We start from the raw sequence: 20,057 nt of genomic DNA on the forward strand, positions 1-20,057 counted from the left end.
TTTAGACCAGCATGGAATAGTTATTGCATAGTAAGAACCAGGACTCATACTTTCAGTCAGGCTTTCTTTTAGAGAATCAGCTCCGCAAAAATACATTTTAGTGACTTAAAGGGATTCGGTCATGACATTTTAGGCCTATAACCTAAACATATGGCCAGGTCCGTCCAAATAGCATGAATCCGAAACTGTACTTCTTAAATGTGCCTGTGGCTCTATTAGCACATAAAACAGGTTTTTATAACCTGTCATTCACCTACCTAAGGTGCCCAAGGGGACGTCGCCCCTTGGGCACCTTAGGTAGGTGAATGACAGGTTATAAAAACCTGTTTTATGTGCCAATGGAGCCACAGGCACATTTAATAAGTACAGTTTCGGATTCATGCTATTTGGACGGACCTGGCCATATGTTTAGGTTATAGGCCTAAAATGTCATGACAGAATCCCTTTAAGTTTTTTAAGTGAAACTACATCACTTGTGTTACGTACAAGCAAGGCAATGGGAACAAAATACTCACTGGTCCTCATGTACCAAAATCTTCTGAGACAAAGTGTTCTTGCTGTCCATAGCAACCACAGCACCAGTTATACACAGAGAAAATGAAGTGTGGACTCTTGATGGCTATGGGCAAGAAGTTGGCCATATTCTCCCACATATCTAAGGTGTACCTCTGGTGATCGGTTGAAGCTCTGGTGTCAGAACTACACAGCTATGCCAATTGTGCAGTGGACAGTGCTGGTAACTGTGAAGTGAATGGAAGCAGTTCTGCAGGTACCAGCTACGTCCACTATACACAGTAGACAGAATTGTGTGGTTCCAGAGCTGAAGCTACAAGACAGCTGACTGCTGGGGTACAGAGCGTCCTACCCGGATGATCGTCCATCAATAGCAAAATCCTGGACAACCCCTTAACATAAAAATTATAGGAGCAAAAACATGGAGGTTTTCAAATGTACCACACTTAATGGGCAGTACTTTTGTCAATGACATCCCTATAGTAATCATGCAGTCTGGATTTACCACTGAAATGCAATGAAGACACAGTTATGGTTGCTTTGTATTCCCTAGACTGTATATTGATTCTTTAGCAGAATGCACAGATAAAAATCAATTCATGATGGTCTCCGAGGGGGAATGGGGACTATGTACTGTTCATCTCAGAAACCTTTAAAACAGGTTTGTGTCAGTTACAATGGTTCTTTGCATTTTAACTACAGTTTTCGATCGAGCCCTCCATCTCGTGAGCTATTCCTCGAAGCCTAGATTATGTTGTTTGAAAATTCAATCGATGACCAATAGGACATGAATTACAGATTATGCACAATAAGAAATGCCATTCAATGGTTAAACTCAAGTGAATCACAGATGGATTTGCTAAAGGATGAACTGCAAAATTCTGTGAGGTTTATTTAAAAAAAAGACCAAATGGAAATAAAACACTGCGCTCATCCTATTGCAACATGGTGCCGTCAGCTTTTTTTTTTTTTTTTTTTTCATTTTAAGTTAACACAAATACAGTTCTTGTAATACAATTCCATCTTTAATTGCAACAGATGCTTTTGCATGTTGACTCCAGTCAGACAAAATTTGTGGGGGAGGGAGGGGGGATTGGGTGGGCTGATGGCAGCTGGCATTCATTTCTTCAGTGGCTGGTAAACTGATGCATTGGGGTCCAACCCAGATGAGCTAGTCTCCACGAACTTGGAAGAGTAGTGTGGGGAAACTGGGCTTAGGGTACTTGTCCCTGCAGTGTATGCAATGCTGGGCATCACAGCCATTACTTCTGCAATCTTCTGTTTGAGGTCTTTGATTTCTTGATCTTTCTGAAGAGATTGTCCTGCACGGGTGAAGAGAAAAAAAAACAAAAAACAGGCTGTTACAGACCTATATACAGTGATATGGACACCACTGCCAAGTCAAACTTCGATGACACCCTACCAGCCCTCTGTTGGCAGTGAGAAGACGACCATGAGGCTGAGCTGGATTATAAAAATAGTAAATGTATAAAAGGGTATTTCGTGGTTCTCTTTTGTATCTACTCTTGGCTTTTCTATACCATCTGATTAGGGGACAAAAGGGCCGCATCATTACAACAATTGTTTTGCTTTGAAGGCCCTTTTACACTGAACAATTTAGCAGTGAAAGACCACTGCATTGACATGCCGCAATCTTCTCCACAGTATGATCGTCCCCATACAGAATCATTGTTTGTTGGCAGCAAAGCGTATTTAGACACCACAACCTGCTGCCGGCAAACAACAACTTAGGTGACCGCCTGAAAGATGGGATTACCTGATGAACGAGTATTCGGCGGCACCTTTACACCGTCAGATAAATCGCTAAGGAGCATCTCTAGCTCTGTAGCTATTATTTGACGGATTCTCAGCCCGTGTAAAGGGCCTTTACGACCTTAAAACTTCTTCTCACCACACAATAGGGAAGTTCTAATCGGAAGTCTTCCTGCTACCTTCAGAGGCTAGAGAACTGAGCATCAAAGCAGATTGGATCGGCAGATCTGGTGCATTTGTTCTAAAATTTGCAAAAAATAGGCCTTGATCTATGATGCTGAGTTCATGTCAGTTAAACCTGCATTCGGGCTGTCACACATTCGAGTAAAGTGGATAGATTACACGGCTGGCCCACAGACATGTGAATCCATCCTTAGTGTACAATATGTTTAAAAAAAAAAAAAGTGCTGCCTAAATAAGGCTACGTTCACACTGCATTCCAGTGAAAATGTTTGGTGTATGGATCAGAAAAGCTCAAACAGAATACACCAGGAATGGCCAACCTGAGGCTCTCCAGCTGTTGCAAATCTACAACTCCCAGCATGCCTACTGTTGGGTGGGCATGGTGGGAGTTGTAGTTTTACGACAGCTGGAGAGCCGCAGGTTGGCCATGCCTGACATATAACAAACATATTGTTAGTCTCCCTTTCAGCCAACAGAAGTAGAACAGCAGACAGTACTTCCCTGTACAGAGGGCCAGAGTGAAACAGAAAAAAACTAACAAAAAAAAACAACCTCTTTTGCATTGTGGCCAATGTCTGATTACAAGTCTTTGGCTGTCCAATCAGATCAATAGTTGGTGTGTATAAGAAAAGATCTGTGTGTGTGAACGGCCATCTGACCAATGATTGCTCAGAAAATCTGTCAGGTAATCTGTTGGAGTAATATAGGCCTTTCCTTCTAGCCAGACCCTGGTTTATCACCATTAGGGAAAATGTATTACTCCCTCTGTTAGCACTGCTGTGCTTTCTCAAACTGATTGCCAGGCAAAGGGTTAAAACAAAAAGGCACTATCCAAAAGAGGACAATTCTAATAGGAGAAGCTGACATGTAAGTGCTGACACACAAATCTAAGAACCTTAAATATTCTCTGGTAGACAATTGCTGCACAAAATTTCACACTCTACATGAATATTGCCGGCAAAAAAAGCCGTAATTCAGACATTTCAACCCCAGCGGTTGCGATATGCCAGTTACCTTGGACAATCTCCAGCTGTCTTTTTGCATCACCTAGTGCAGAGAACAAATCCAACTTGATTCTGGTTTCTGCACTGAGGCTATTTTCTAAGTGCTGTGTTTTATCCTGCATGGCTGAAAGTGCAGACATTAACACCTCTGTATCTTTTTCATTTTCTTTGTACTTGCGGAGCTCCTGAAACAGATAATACAGCGAAGGTTAAAAACGTTTGATACATTCTAATAAAAGTCACTGTATGACATACAAGAGTAACACCACATAATAATACGGAGACATAAGCGCCCAGATGTACCTACAGTGATGACCGTATAGTGAATAGCACATCATGGAAAGTGCTTCTATCAGCTAAGTGCCCCTCTGGTCTTACGAAAACTATTTAGAGGAAGATTTAAGGCCTTCCAGTCAAATGACCAGGGGATATTCATTATCTATGTAGAGGAAAGGAGATTTAGACCTCAAGAAAGGGTTCTTAAAGGGGTTATCCAGGAAAAGAAATGTATGACTTATCCTCAAGATAGAAGATAGGTCATCAGTATCAGATCTGGGGGGGTAGCAACACTCAGGACCCCCAGTGATCAGCTGTTAGAAGAGGCCTTGACTACCGCAGCCTATTCTTATATTGGTCACATGGCTTAGTTGCAGCTCAGCCCCATTGAAGTGAATGGAACTGAGCTGCAATAACAAGCACTGCATCTATACAATGTATGGCGCTGTCCTTGGAAAGCTGCCGGGAGCCTGCATCCTTCACCATAGCTCCGGTGAGCACAGCAGCTCCCTGAAACAGCTGATCGGCGGGGGTGATGGGACTTGGACTCCTGCTGATGTGATCATGATGACCTACCCTGAGGATAAGCCATCATTATCTTTTCCTGGAAAACCCATTTAATTGAGTAGTAAACCTACAGAAGAGGAAGACATCATTCACAAAGGGGCTAGATATTTAGCCGATGACAAATGACACAGGGTAATGGTGGCCATACGCATTATACAGATGTTAGATAAACCAGCTTTGATTTTGTTCTGAGAAGATCTAAGGTGCATTTAACCATTGAATGATGTAGAACTGATCTAAGAAAAGTTGCCCCTGATCGACTATGAATGTTTCCATTCACTGCAAGCAAACATGTAGGATACTATGATGAACTGAAACAAACATTAGGAATCTGCACAACTTTTCAATGTGTCATAAGGAGGAAGAACGGAAAAGGATTCCCCAAGACCTATATACAAGAAACCTATACATATTTCTCCCAAATGTGACTGCAGTACGAGACAATAGGATTAAAAAGAGAAAAGGATATTAAAAGGGGTTCTCTGGGAATTAATGCAATAAAATGACAGAAAATACCCAAATATTACTTTATTCTAAACAGTTTCCCAAATAGCCTTCATCATTTATAATGGCTTGCTTTCTCTAGGGGGAAAGCATCAGGGGTAATAAAATGGCCGCTGCTCTTGTAGACAACACAATAACACAGCAGGATGGGAGTCTTCAAAGTTCACATATAGCTGATATCAACTGTGTGTGGTAAGGGGGCGATATGAAAGTACAGAGGACGGATGAGGCAGTCTGCTGTGGGGATGTGCTGCTGCTCACTAGCCACAACCCCCACCATCCTCCTCTCTGTACTGTCACTTCCCTCCATTACCACACACAGCTGATATCTTATCAGCAGTATGTAACATCTGAATTTATGACATCAAGAGTAGTAAGGAGGGCTGAGAAAGCTATTAAGCCAACTGCACTGAAGCTTTGAAGACTCCCATCCTGCTGTGTTATTGTGTTGTCTACTAGAGCAGCGGCCATTTTATTACCCCTGAAGCTTTCCCTCTAGAGAAAGCAAGCCATTATAAATGAAGGCTATTTGGGAAAGCGTTTAGAATAAATATTTAGGTATTTTTAGCAATTTTATTTTACTAATCTTCGAGAACCCCTTTAAGTGAGGAACCGCTGGATGTTCTACTGCTCACTTAACCCCTTCTACCCCGGGCCAGTTTTCACCTTCCTGCCAGGCCACTTTTTGCAAATCCGACATGTGTCACTTTATGTGGTAATAACTTTGTAACACCTTATTATCCAGGCCATTCTGAGATTGGTTCCTCGTGATACATTGTACTTCATGATAGTCATAAATTTGAGTCAATATTTTTCACCTTTATTTATGAAAATATATAAAAATTTTACAAATCTTTTTTTAAATTCAAAATTTTCAAAATTTCGATTTCTCCGCTTATAAAACAGAAAGTGATACCTCATAAAATATTTATTACTTAACATTCCCCACATGTCTACTTTATGTTGGCATCATTTTGGAAATGTCATTTTATTTTTTTAGGACGTTAGAAGGCTTAGAAGTTTAGAAGCAATTCTTAAAATGTTTAAGAAAATTTCCAAAACCCACTTTTTAAAGGACCAGTTCAGGTCTGAAGTCACTTTGTGGGGCCTACATAGTGGATACCCCTATAAATGACCCCATTGTAGAAACTACACCACTCAAGCTACTCAAAACAGAATTAAAAGAAAATGGAAATGAAATTTCAATAGCTTTTTTATTTTTTGACCGATTGTCTTAGGTAGGGTCTCCTTTTTTACGGAATGAGGTGACTGTTTGATCGGTACTATTTTTGGGGGCATACGCCTTTTTGAACGCTTGGTGTTGCAATTTTTGTGATGTAAGGTGACAAAATGTTGTTTTTTTATACAGTTTTTATTTTTTACAGTGTTCACTTGAGGGTTTAGATATGTGATATTTTTATAGAGCTGGTTGTTACGGACACGGCGATACCCAATATGTATACTTTTTTTTATTTATTTCTCTTTAACACAATAGCATATTTGAAAAAAAAAAATGATGTTTTAGTGTCTCATGTTCTGAGAGCTATAGTTTATATTTTTTTTTAGCGATTTTCTTTTAGGGGCTCATTTTTTGCGGGATGAGGCGACACTTTATTGGTATTGTCGGACAAACACCTTTTTGATCGCTTGGTGTTGCACGTTTTGTGATGTAAGGTGAAAAATGGCTTTTTTTAACACAGTTTTTATTTTTTTATGGAGTTTATCGGACGGGGGTGGGATCATGTGATATTTATAGAGCCGGTCGTTACGGAAGCGGCGATACCAAATGTGTGTTTTTTCTTTTGTTTTTCAATTTTTTTTATTATAAAATCAGGGGAAAAGGGCCTTTTTTTCTTTTTTTACTTGAAACTTTTTTTCAATTAAAAACAGTTTTTTACTCTATTTCTGACTAACTTTTGGAGGTCTGATCCCCTCTGCAATGCATTACAATACATCTGTATTGTAATGCATTGCCTGTATTGTATTACACAGAGTAATACACTAACAGATTGCCTAGGAGACCCAGCCTGAGGCTGGATCTCCTGGGCACCCTTTTAAAGCAGGTCCTGATGCCATGCAAGGCATTGGGCAGCCTCTGCAAGCATCGGGCTGCCTTCTCACCCATCTGGTCCCCGACACAGCAGCGAGGGGACCCCCCTTCTATGTTGCGGTGAGAGCTGAACGATGCCGGCGCATACAGCAGGGGTCTGGCTCACGGGAACATCCGGTCCCCTGTAGCTGATCGGGCGGGCGCAACTCCTGCACACGCCCGATCAGCAGGTCGTAATAGTACGGCGCTGTCGGGAAGGGGTTAAAGAAGCACTCCCACAAAAATATTATACTCTGACCTGTTAGAAAGGTACATGATGTAAACTGTAGTGAAGGAAATCTTCTTGCTGGTCTATGTCTGAGTTATAACCTCCCTTTTGATCCTCAGCTGTGTCATTTGACCAACCAGAACGAGCTAAGTCAAATTTACCACTAGCTTTTTCTCTAGCCGAAGCACCAGGAGACACCATACCTGAACTTTTAACTCCAGTTCCCTTATCTGGTCTTCTTTTAGTTTCAGGTCTATTGATAACTTTTTACATTCACTCTCAAGATCTCGAATTCGACTTCTTAATGTTTCTGTACATTCACCTCTGTTCCAAAAGGAAAAAAAAAAAAAAAAAAAAAAAAAAAAAGGACAAGGTCAGTATTGAGAAAAGTATGAGATCCATCATGCTAGTTATATTTTACACACATACCTGTTAGCTGCTGCAAACGCGACTGCTCTTGCTGCTGTGGCTTCTTCTAATTTCTTCCTCTTCTTCTCCTCCATGAGCTGCTTCTCTACAAATGCTCGAGCTTCTTGCTCTGCTTTTAGCTTCTTCTCCAGCTGACTGATCGTCTGCTTGTCCTTCTGCTTCATCTGAACAGCATTATGTAATCTGAGTGACGACAGGAGACATTTCATTGGAATGGAGAATAGAACAATCCTGTTAGCTGCGTATTTCCCTGGTGACAACACTCACTTGTTTTGCAGCAGCTCATTTTCCTGCCTGAGCTGCCCTATTTCATTTCGAATTCCCCGCTCCGTGCTTGTTAGTACATTGATCTGACTGCGGAGATCCTGTTCAATTTGTCTGCTGCCCTGCAGGTCTGCTTTTAATTTCTTTACATCCTGTTCCAACCTGGAAGAACACAGAAAATGGTTAGCCTTTCCTTTAAAAGGTGCTGTCCGGGATTAGAAAAACATGGCTCCTTACTTCCAAAAACAGCACCACCACCTGTCCTTGGGTTGGGTCTGGTAATGCACCTCGGCTCCACTGGAGTCATCGAGGCAGAGCTGCAGGTGTGGTGTTTTTTTGGAAAAAAGCAGCCAGATTTTCTCTAATCCTGGACAGCCCCTTTAACAAGTAAGCATTTGTAAGGGAACACAGCAAAAGATAAAATGAGAACACCCATGTCTAAATATTCTTCAGGTCTACATGTTCTATCATCAGTCAATACCTCATCCAATATAGTATTTATGACCAAACACCTATATTCAGCCATGCTGTACAGAGACAGTCATCACTCACATTGGTCCCTGTTCCCACCAGGCCCCAATTCAGTGGTAAATCTGCAGTAACACATGGGCACTTTGTTGCATGTGGAAAATCTGCCCCTTGTGACTGTACCCTAGAAAATATCGTGAGATAGCAAGGTCTGTGTTCTGTGGCCATCCCCAGGATCTCTAGAATGAAGGCGCAGTCTTTATCTCCCATTCACTGCAGGGCATAGTCACCCACTGATGACATCTTCTGACACGTCAACAGATATCTGAAGGTGAACAGACCTTCTAAGTATGATGCATTAAAGGGGGTTTCCATGATTTTCATATTGATGGCCTGTCCTCAAGATAGGCTGTTCAGCTATTTGAAGAAGCATTAACTCTAGATTGTTATGAAGAGTGATCAGACGAATTGCAAATAATTGCAAACACATTTCTTGCCATGAAAATTAACTTAAATCAGAAAAAAAACTCCACTGCATTTCTGCCCTGCTAATATTTCAGTGATCTTCTCATTAGCTCAGGAGAAAATGTTAATGAGTACAAGGCAGCTGATATCTCAGTCATGCAGTTTGAATAAGAAAAGCAGACTGGTTGCTATTTAAAAAAGGAGAGGGGCTGCTTGAAATCATTGTCTTCTTCTGTTAAACATGTTTCCCTCCAAGGAAACACATGCAATCATCATTAAATTGCATCAAAAGGGCTTTACAGGCAAGACCATTGCTGCTTGTAAGACTGCACCTAAATCAACCATTTATCGGATCATGACGAACTGCAAGGAGAGAGGTTCAACTGCTGTGAAGAAAGCTTCAGTACACCCAAGAAAGTTCAGCAAGTGACAGAATTGTCTCCTAAAGAGATTTCAGCTATGGGATCGGGTCACCGCCAGTGCAGTGCTTGCTCAGAAATGGCAGCAGGCAGGTGTCCGTGCATCTGCACACAATGAGGCAAAGGCTTTTGGAGGATGGCCCCCTAGTGTCAAGAAGGGCAGCAAAGAAGCCACTTCCCTCTAAGCAAAACATCCTATAGGAAGTACAGGGATTAGACTGCAGAGGACAGGGGTACAGTTATTTTTTCTGATGAAGCCCCCGTCACACTGTTTGGGACATCTGAAAAAATTATTGTCTGGAGAAGAACAAGCGAACACTACCATGACTCCTGTGTCATGCCAACAGTAAAGCATCCCGGGACCATTCATTTGTTGCTTCTCATCCAAGAGAGTGGGCTCACTCACAGTCTTGCCTAGGGACATTGCCATGAATTAAAAGGAAGCTAAAGTCTAAGCAGAAACAAAAATTACCAACAAAACTTAGCATAATAACCTATTTCTACTTCCACATGCTGCGTCCTATGTCCATTCCATAGATGAAAACCAGAAAAACACAAGTCTGGAAAGCGTCCATGGTTTACTCCCATCTTCCTCCTAAGGCCTCATGCACACGAACGTTTTTTTTCACGGTCCGCAAAAACAGGGTCCGTAGGTCCGTGATCCGTGACCGTTTTTTCGTCCGTGGGTCTTCCTTGATTTTTGGCGGATCCACGGACATGAAAAAAAAGTCATTTTGGTGTCCGCCTGGCCGTGCGGAGCCAAACGGATCCGTCCTGAATTACAATGCAAGTCAATGGGGACGGATCCGTTTGACGTTGACACAATATGGTGCCATTTCAAACGGATCCGTCCCCATTGACTTTCAATGTAAAGTCCGGAGTCCCTTTTATACCATCAGATCGGAGTTTTCTCCAATCCGATGGTATATTTTAACTTGAAGCGTCCCCATCACCATGGGAACGCCTCTATGTTAGAATATACTGTCGGATATGAGTTAGATCGTGAAACCTCATTTCCGACAGTATATTCTAACACAGAGGCGTTCCCATGGTGATGGGGACGCTTCTAGTTAGAATATACTACAAACTGTGTACATGACTGCACCCTGCTGCCTAGCAGCATCCGATCTCTTACAGGGGGCCGTGATCAGCACAATTAACCCCTCAGGTGCCGCACCTGAAGGGGTTAATTGTACTATCATATCCCCCTGTAAGAGATCAGGGCTGCCAGGCAGCAGGGGGCAGACCCCCCCCCCCCCTCCCCAGTTTGAATATCATTGGTGGCCAGTGCGGCCCCCCCCCCCTTCCTCCATTGTAATAAATCGTTGGTGGCACAGTGTGCGCCCCCCCCCTTCCTCCCTCTATTGTAATAATTCGTTGGTGGCACAGTGTGCCCCCCCCCCCGCCTCCCCCCCCCTTCCTCCCTCTATTGTAATAATTCGTTGGTGGCACGGTGTGCGCCCCCCCCCCCCTTCCTCCCTCTATTGTAATAAATCGTTGGTGGCAATCATTGGCCCCCCTCCCTCTATAGCATTTTCAACATTGGTGGCCAGTGTGCGGCCACCCATCTTGCGCCCCCCCCCCCCCCCCCCCCCGATCATTGGTGGCAGCGGGTTACTAGCAATAGTACAAGATTCATACTTACCTGGGAGCTGTGATGTTCGTGTCCGGCCGGGAGCTCCTCCTACTGGTAAGTGACGGTTCATTTAGCAATGCGCCGCACAGACCTGTCACTGTCACTTACCAGTAGGTGGAGCTCCCGGCCGGACACGAACATCGCAGCAGCAGGTAAGTATTAATCTTCTACTATTGTACTATTGCTAAGTAACCATGGCAACGAGGACTGTAGTAGCGTCCTGGTTGCCATGGTTACCGATCGGAGCCCCAGCGAATAAACTGGGACTCCGATCGGAACTCCGCTGCCACCAATGATGATGGGGGGGAGGGGGGGGGAGATGGGAGGCTGCACACTGGCCACCAACGTTGTTAATGCTATAGAGGGGGGGGGCAATGGGGGGCGCACACTGTGCCACCAACGATTTATTACAATAGAGGGAGGAAGGGGGGGGGCGCACACTGTGCCACCAACGAATTATTACAATAGAGGGAGGGGGGGGGGGGCCGCACTGGCCACCAATGATATTCAAACTGGGGAGGGGGGGGGAGGGTCTGCCCCCTGCTGCCTGGCAGCCCTGATCTCTTACAGGGGGATATGATAGTACAATTAACCCTTTCAGGTGCCGCACCTGAAGGGGTTAATTGTGCTGATGAAGGCCCCCTGTAAGAGATCGGGTGCTGCCAGGCAGCAGGGGGCAGTCTTGTACACAGTTTGTAGTGTATTCTAACTAGAAGCGTCCCCATCACCATGGGAACGCTTCTGTGTTAGAATATACTGTCGGTTCTGAGTTTTCACGAAGTGAAAACTCAGCTTTGAAAAAGCTTTTATGCAGACGGATCTTCGGATCCGTCTGTATAAAAACTAAACTACGGCCACGGATCACGGACACGGATGCCAATCTTGTGTGCATCCGTGTTCTTTCACGGACCCATTGACTTGAATGGGTCCGTGAACCGTTGGCCGTGAAAAAAATAGGACAGGTCATATTTTTTTCACGGCCAGGAAACACGGATCACGGATGCGGCTGCAAAACGGTGCATTTTCCGATTTTTCCACGGACCCATTGAAAGTCAATGGGTCCGCGAAAAAAAACGGAAAACGGCACAACGGCCACGGGTGCACACAACGGTCGTGTGCATGAGGCCTAATGCTACTTCATGTGAGTCAGGGATTGTGGGAGGAGGGGGAGGACTTCTGTCGCATGCTGTTTTGTGTACAAACTAAGTGTGGCCAACTTGTTGGGAATATTCTGCTGAAGCAAGCCCTCTCCCTGACATGTTTTTGTCCCCATTTATGCTTTTACATCCTGCTAAGTCCAGCAAAGAAACATATACAGGTGAAACTCGAAAAATTAGAATATTGTGCAAAGTTCATTTACAGTTGCAAGAAAAAGTATGTGAACCCTTTGGAATGATATGGATTTCTGCACAAATTGGTCATAAAATGTGATCTGATCTTCATCTAAGTCACAACAATAGACAATCACAGTCTGCTTAAACTAATAACACACACAGAATGAAATGTTACCATGTTTTTATTGATCATACGATGTAAACATTCACAGTACAGGTGGAAAAAGTATGTGAACCCCTAGACTAATGACATCTGCAAGAGCTAATTGGAGTGAGGTGTCAGCCAACTGGAGTCCAATCAATGAGATGAGAAGAGATTGGAGATGTTGGATACAGCTGCCATGCCCTATAATATAAAAAAAACAAACAAAAAAAACAAACACACACACACCAGTTCTGTGTTTGCTTTTCCCAAGAAGCATTGCCTGATGTGAATGATGCCTCGCACAAAAGAGCTCTCAGAAGACCTACGATTAAGAATTATTGACTTGCATAAAGCTGGAAAGGGTTATAAAAGTATCTCCAAAAGCCTTGCTGTTCATCAGTCCATGGTAAGACAAATTGTCTATAAATGGAGAAAGTTCAGGACGGGGCATTTCTAGAAGGTAGACGATGACGTGGGGAGGGGGCGGAACCGTTTGCCGGGGTGTGGGAGGTTATTTGAGGATCAGGAGGAGTTCTTGGGATTCAAATTAAGGCGGGCTGGGCACTGCAGGGGGGCATCACTGGGCACCGGAGAGGGGGAAAAAAACGCCCCTCTGGGCACCTTGGAGCTTCATTAGCATATCATAAAAGGGCTTTTTTTATCAAAAGGACAAAACGAAATAAAGTAAGACGACGACTGCTGGAAATAAGGTACTTTAGTGAACATGGCGATGGTGACAGCTTAAAATGGTAAAAGCAGGTGACCGATTCCCTTTAAGTAGACTGATTGTCTATTGCTGTGACTTAGATGAAGATCAGATCACATTTTATAACCAATTTGTGCAGAAATCCATATCATTCCAAAGGGTTCACATACTTTTTCTTGCAACTGTATTTCAGTAATGCAACTTAAAAGGTGAAACTAATATATCAGATAGACTCATTACATGCAAAGTGAGATATTTCGAGCCTTTATTTGGTATAATTTGGATGATTATGGCTTACAGCTTATGAAACCCCAAAGTCACAATCTCAGGTACCCTTAGCTCAGGGGGTATGGATTAATTAGCTGACTAGAGAGTGTGACACTTTGAGCCTAGAATATTGAACCTTTTCCCAAAATTCTAATTTTAAGCTGCATTAATGCAATTCCTTTTAATTTGCATTACTGAAATAAATGGACTTTTGCACGACATTCAAATTTTTCGAGTTTCACCTGTACATGGAACCCTATATAACAGGCTGTCAGAACTACAGGGTTCCTGCTGTGGTCACATTATTATAAACCATGCTCCTTAGGGCTCTTTCAGAAGAGCGTGCGCAGTCCGGAAATCACACTCTGGACACTGGTCGTCTTACAGGAACGCAGGGCATTACACGGATTTATAATGCGGTGCCTCTCTGCATGACCTTATTTCTACAGGATCATACTGACAAAGCAGTCACGGATTCTGTAGAAGGAAGGTCATGCAGAGGCACATAGCATTATAAATCAGTATAATGCCGGGCGCTCCTGCAAGAGGAGCAGTGTCCAGAACAGAGGATCACGCTCACACGCAGAACGTGATTTCCTGACTGCAAATGACCATGTGAAACAGCCCTTATATGTAACAGCTACATAATAATCACAGCAGCTGAGATGTCCAGAGAGACAAGTGGCACAAATGTAGTGCCACTGATCTCTGTATAATGTATAATCAGCATTAGTGTTGAGCAAATAGTCAATTCTCTCCAAACTTCGTTTTAATACTGTATGGAGATAGGACTCCGTACAGCATTAAAATGTACGGGCCCTGGTGAGGCGAACAGTGTCCTCACCGAGGTCTTGCGTGACTTCAGTGAATAACTTCGGCCATCGATTTAAACATGGATCCTAAGTTGGCTTTGGTACAGGTCGGTACCTCTGTAGCGAAGCAGACTGTGGAGACATGTTTTAAAATGGTTTTAAAGTTGAAAAATCTAATACCGAAGTTATTCACAGAAGTCCCACAAGACTTCGGTGCTAACGAATTTGCCTTTGCCCATACATTTGAATGCTGTACAGAGGTGAATCTCCGTACAGCAGTCAAACAAAGTTTTGAACTAATAGACTTCGGATCTAGGATCCGAAGCTCGATTTGCTCAACACTAATAAGCGTGTTCGGCCACATAGAAACACTGATTGTACTAATATTACAGAAACCGCAAAGCTGAACATAACACACACCCAAAAAAATAAAAGGCAGTCACGACTCCAGTCCCATCCAGAGCTGCAGGCTGTTAAGTCACATCTTATGCTCCTGTCACATCCACAGCTGCAGGCACCATTGTGCCGTTACATCGAGTCTTACACTCCAGCTCTGAATGTGACTGGAGTGTAAGAAACTATGTAACAAAAACACAGAAATTATGATAAATGCCAAACTGTGATTAAAAGGGGTTCTGCACTTTGTTTAAACTGATGATCTGTCCTCTGGATAGATAATCAGCATCTGATCGGCAGTGGTCCGACACCTGGGACCCCCGCCGATCAGCTGTTTGAGAAGGCAGAGGCGCACCAGGAGAGCCGCGTCCTTCTCGCTGTTTACAGCAGGCCCAGTGACGTCACGACTAGTATCACTGGCCTGGGAGGGGCTAAGCTCTGTTCACTTGAATGCAGTTTAGCCCCGCCCAGGCAAGTGGATACTAGTCGTGATGTCACTGGGCCTGCGGTAAACAGTGAGAAGGCCGCGGCGCTCCTGGAGTGCCGCTACCTTCTCAAACAGCTGATCGGCGGGGGTCCCGGGTGTCAGACCCCCACCGATCAGATACTGATGATCTATCCAGAGGACAGATCATCAGTTTAAACAAAGTGCAGAACCCCTTTAAGAAAGAATGGATAGGCATTAGGGTTTGGCCCAGAAGCAGATATCCGGCATCTAGGGCGGAAGTCCTGAAAAAGACGGGCCAACACTGGAAATACTTGACATAAACCTGATGTATTGTTCACTAACAGTTAAAGAACTTATGAAAGGCTTCTGGGTCTGGACACATGTCCTGTCTATGGCTGCATCCTGCGGATCACGGACCCACTGAAGAATCTTTGCACAAGTCACATACCATGCTCACAACACTCTCCCTTTGCCTGTCTATAGTTTGAGCAAACAGCAGCTCTGCCAAAATGGTTTGCTCCATTTAAAACGGGTGGTAGGTTGTGGTGGCTCACTAGCAAGTAGTTAAGGTATGGTGCTGCAAGCTCATATAGAGGGAATCACCCCACCCTCTCTTAAAAGGCAAATGTAGTAATAGAGTAATGAGCGAGCACTCATACACTTGGCAACCAGATTGACATGTGCAGAAAATATTTATTAAATCCCCATAAAATACAAGTAATAAAATTTATAAGAACAATGTAGCAATAATATACAACATTACAGTCACATATATTGTGGTAGATATGATCGACACTATATTCATATGACTCAATAGTGTCGATAAATTCAATAATATATATCACACCAAGAAACTTCAAGTATATGCTGTTATTTGGGAAAGAGGGGGTATTATCTTCTAGAGCTCTATCCCAATTTGGGAAACTGAATGTCACTGAAAATGTTGTAGGTGTATTCACTGGGAGCGCAATATGTTCATAAAGTGTCCACAGGAATCCTGATAATGTGAAAAGTCCCTTATAGCATATCCTTTTAAGGTCGATATGAGCTTTGAATTGAAGAAAACTTTAAATCGATGTTTGGCTTACCGTCTAGCGTCTGCTGTCTCCCTATTGCTTCAATGGAGCTTTAAATATTTGCCGGCTTATTCAGTCGCTCCATACAGCAAGCTGGTTTAAATTTCGCGGGAGTTCCAAAGATCGCGGGAGTTGCCCCTCTGTTCCGCAATTTCCTTTGGTGCAGCTTTCGACGATAAGAATAGTTAATCCATTTACTGTAGAGATTTTCTTCTGTATGGCCATACAGTATTATCGGAGGCTTTTCAATGCAGGTACACCACTTGTTTCACCATACGCGTTACGGGTAGATTCACTCTCCCTTCCTCAGTGGTCAAGTGTCTGCCTGCTCTGCCTCCACTGAGGAAGGGAGAGTGAATCTACCCGTAACGCGTATGGTGAAACAAGTGGTGTACCTGCACTGAAAAGCCTCCGATAATACTGTATGGCCATACAGAAGAAAATTTCTACAGTAAAGGATTAACTATTCTTATCGTCGAAAGCTGCACCAAAGGAAATTGCGGAACAGAGTGGCAACTCCTGCGAAATTTAAACCAGCTTGCTGTATGGAGCGACTGAATAAGCCGGCAAATATTTAAAGCTCCATTGAAGCAATAGGGAGACAGCAGACGCTAGACGGTAAGCCAAACATCAATTTAAAGTTTTCTTCAATCCAAAGCTCATATCGACCTTAAAAGGATATGCTATAAGAGACTTTTCACATTATCAGGATTCCTGTGGACACTTTATGAACATATTGCGCTCCCAGTGAATACACCTACAACATTTTCAGTGACATTCAGTTTCCCAAATTGGGATAGAGCTCTAGAAGATAATACCCCCTCTTTCCCAAATAACAGCATATACTTGAAGTTTCTTGGTGTGATATATATTATTGAATTTATCGACACTATTGAGTCATATGAATATAGTGTCGATCATATCTACCACAATATATGTGACTGTAATGTTGTATATTATTGCTACATTGTTCTTATAAATTTTATTACTTGTATTTTATGGGGATTTAATAAATATTTTCTGCACATGTCAATCTGGTTGCCAAGTGTATGAGTGCTCGCTCATTATTCTATTACTCCATTTAAAACGGGTTGTCCCATGAAAAATATCCAGCATTTTTCAAACCAGCACCTGGATCTGAATCCTTTTGTAATTGCATGTAAAAAATAAATAAAAAATACTATAACCGCCAAGTTGCTCAATTAAATCCTTCTGTATAGCGCCACCTGCTGTTTGGTCTTTTGCCTATTTATCTGTCCACTTGGTCAGGCATGGTCCGTTCCATCCTTCAACTGCCACCAGCCCTATCTACGGTTAGAAGCTGTGACAGCTGCCGGAAGATAACTGCAGCAAAAAGGACACACTCCCTAAGTTCCGATAGGCATTACGCTGCAACAGAAAGGACGTGCCCCTGAGCTGAGATAGGAAGAGAGCTGCAGTAGAAAGGACACACCCCCTAAGCTGCTAGCTTGAAATAAATCTAGCAGAGCAATGAATGGTGAGATCTCTAGATCCATGTGAGGCACAGGCCAGTTTTTTACATTAAACCCTTTCATCTGGTTTACTGTAAGAAAAAAAAATAAAAAATACACTCCACATGCACAGAAAAATAGATGTATTGAATGTCAGTTAAAGGGGTTCTATACCATTTTCTTACTATCTATCCTATGATCAGCTGTTTGACAAGGCAGTGGCACTCGCAGTAGCGCCGTGGCCTTCTCGCTGTCCGGTGAGGTCATGACTATTTCACTGGCCTGGGCACAGCTCAGCCCCATGCCTTTCAATGGGGCTGAGCAGCGCTCAGGGCACATGACCAATGAACATGATGTCACTGGCCTGCGGGCACACCTAATGTGAGCACAGTTGTAAGAAAATGGTATAGGGCTGTTAGGAACAAGATGTGTTCTGTGTCACGGCCAATTTAAGTTTGATTTGCAAGAAATCTGACTCTCAGAAGACATACAGTACGTTTTCTCCAAACACAATGGAGTAATTCTACAAGTCACAGATGACTGGGGGACATACCAGAGGAAAGCACTGTGAAGCAGGGAACATGTCAGACTCATTCTGCCCTGACCACTGCTCCCTTATTATAAAAGGAGCTATGGGGCAGATTCATCAGTCCTAAAGAAATCCTTGACTTGTTGCCCACCGCAACTAATCACAGAGCAGCTTTACATTTAAAGAGCACTACAAAAATGGCAAGGAGAAGTGTCTGCTTCTGGCTTTGGCCCACCACCAGCCCCTCATGCTCATGACTGTATTTTGGGTCCGCTTCCAATCCACTTTTTTTGGGATCACACACAGACCCAGTCATTTCTATGGGGCTTTAAAAAATGCGGATAGCACACAGATATCAGCCACGTGCTGTCCGCATCCACGTGGCTGCAAATTATACTTCCTGGTCCCTCTTGTGGCACAGGAAATGACCATTCAGCCAATCAGTGGCCAAGGTGGATCACCACAGCAGCCGTGATTAAATGAGTGAGTTTTCCTGTATGATAATGGAGACTACGAAGACCGATGGGGAACCATAGAGCATCGGAACATGAGCGGCAAGAGATTGTTGATGGGTGACGGTGTGTGACTTTTTTTTCCATATAAATACTTGCTGGACAACCTCTTAAAGGCATTGTGACAGAGCTTTTTGTGGCAGTTTTTGAGCCAAAGCCAGAAGTAGGTTGGAAGGAAATGGGAAACATAAAGGAAGGACTAAGGCCTCTTTCACACGGGCGTTGCGGGAAAATGTGCGGGTGCGTTACGGGAACACCCGCGATTTTTCCGCGCGAGTGCAAAACATTGTAATGCGTTTTGCACTCGCGTGAGAAAAATCGCACATGTTTGGTATCCAAACCCGAACTTCTTCACAGAAGTTCGGGCTTGGGTTAGGTGTTCTGTAGATTGCTATTATTTTCCCTTATAACTATGTTATAAGGGGAAATAATACATTCTGAATACAGAATGCTTAGTAAAACATCGCTGGAGGGGTTAAAAAAATAAAAATAAATTTAACTCACCTTAGTCCACTTGATCGCTATGCCCAGCATCTCCTTCTGTCTCCTTTACTGAACAGGACCTGTGGTGAGCATTCATTACAGGTCAAGGACCTGTGGTGATGTCACTCCGGTCATCACATGATCCATCACCATGGTAAAAGATCATGTGATGACCGGAGTGACATCACCACTGGTCCTTGACCTATAATTAATGCTCACCACAGGTCCTGTTCAGTAAAGGAGACAGAAGGAGATGCCGGGCATCGCGATCAAGTGGACTAAGGTGAGTTAAATAAATAAAAATTGACCCCTCCATCACTATTTTACTATGCATTCTGTATTCAGAATGCTATTATTTTCCCTTATAACCATGTTATAAGGGAAAATAATAATGATCAGGTCTCCATCCCGATAGTCTCCTAGCAACCATGCGTGAAAATCGCACCGCATCCGCACTTGCTTGCGGATGCTTGCGATTTTCACGCAACCCCATTCACTTCTATGGGGCCTGCGTTGCGTGAAAAACGCAGAATATAGAGCATGCTGCGATTTTCACGCAACGCACAAGTGAAAATCATGTGAACAGCCCCATAGAAATGAATGGGTCGGTATTCAGTGCGGGTGCAATGCGTTCAACTCACGCATCGCATCCGCGCGAAGTACTCGCCCGTGTGAAAGGGGCCTTATACTTCTCATTCTTGCTGGATCCACTTCTTGCTTTAGGTAAAAAAAAAAACTGCCACAAAGAGCTCTGTGTTGCATCCCTTAAAGGGGTTGTCTCATCTCATACATTAGTGGCATATCCTAGCGATATGCCACCAATGTCACATAGGTGCAGGTCCCACCTCTGAATGGAACCCTCAAAAAGAATAAGAGGGCACTGTGCATGTGCGGCCAACCTCCATTCACTTCTATAGGGAAAGCAGCACAGATGCACAGTGTGGATCTGTCACTTTGGAGGCCTGTTCTGGAGACCGGAACAGGTCCCAGAGGTGGGAGCCGCACCTATCTGACATTGGTGGGATATCATAGCGATATGCCACTAATGTATGACAGGA

The 20,057-nt window shown here is 43.5% G+C and overlaps 1 protein-coding gene and 1 long non-coding RNA gene across 2 annotated transcripts in view; one reads left to right on the forward strand and one right to left on the reverse strand.

The window, feature by feature from the left end:
- Nucleotides 1-607: 607 nt before the first annotated feature.
- Nucleotides 608-19,843, forward strand: LOC120995336. Its single transcript, XR_005777574.1, has 3 exons — nt 608-742; nt 5,050-5,052; nt 19,832-19,843. It is a non-coding gene; the product is annotated as an uncharacterized LOC120995336 (long non-coding RNA).
- MACO1 (macoilin 1) overlaps nt 737-20,057 on the reverse strand; it is an 86,856-nt gene continuing 67,535 nt past the window's right edge. The window contains exons 7-11 of the mRNA XM_040424464.1: nt 7,835-7,993; nt 7,568-7,750; nt 7,342-7,462; nt 3,484-3,658; nt 737-1,835 (exon numbers count right to left, since the gene is read on the reverse strand). Coding sequence (XP_040280398.1) covers nt 1,633-1,835; nt 3,484-3,658; nt 7,342-7,462; nt 7,568-7,750; nt 7,835-7,993 — 841 coding nt within the window. The 3' untranslated portion in view covers nt 737-1,632. The remainder of the gene's footprint in view (nt 1,836-3,483; nt 3,659-7,341; nt 7,463-7,567; nt 7,751-7,834; nt 7,994-20,057) is intronic.

Source organism: Bufo bufo, chromosome 3, assembly GCF_905171765.1.
Source record: "Bufo bufo chromosome 3, aBufBuf1.1, whole genome shotgun sequence".
NCBI classification, from domain to species: Eukaryota; Metazoa; Chordata; class Amphibia; order Anura; family Bufonidae; genus Bufo; species Bufo bufo.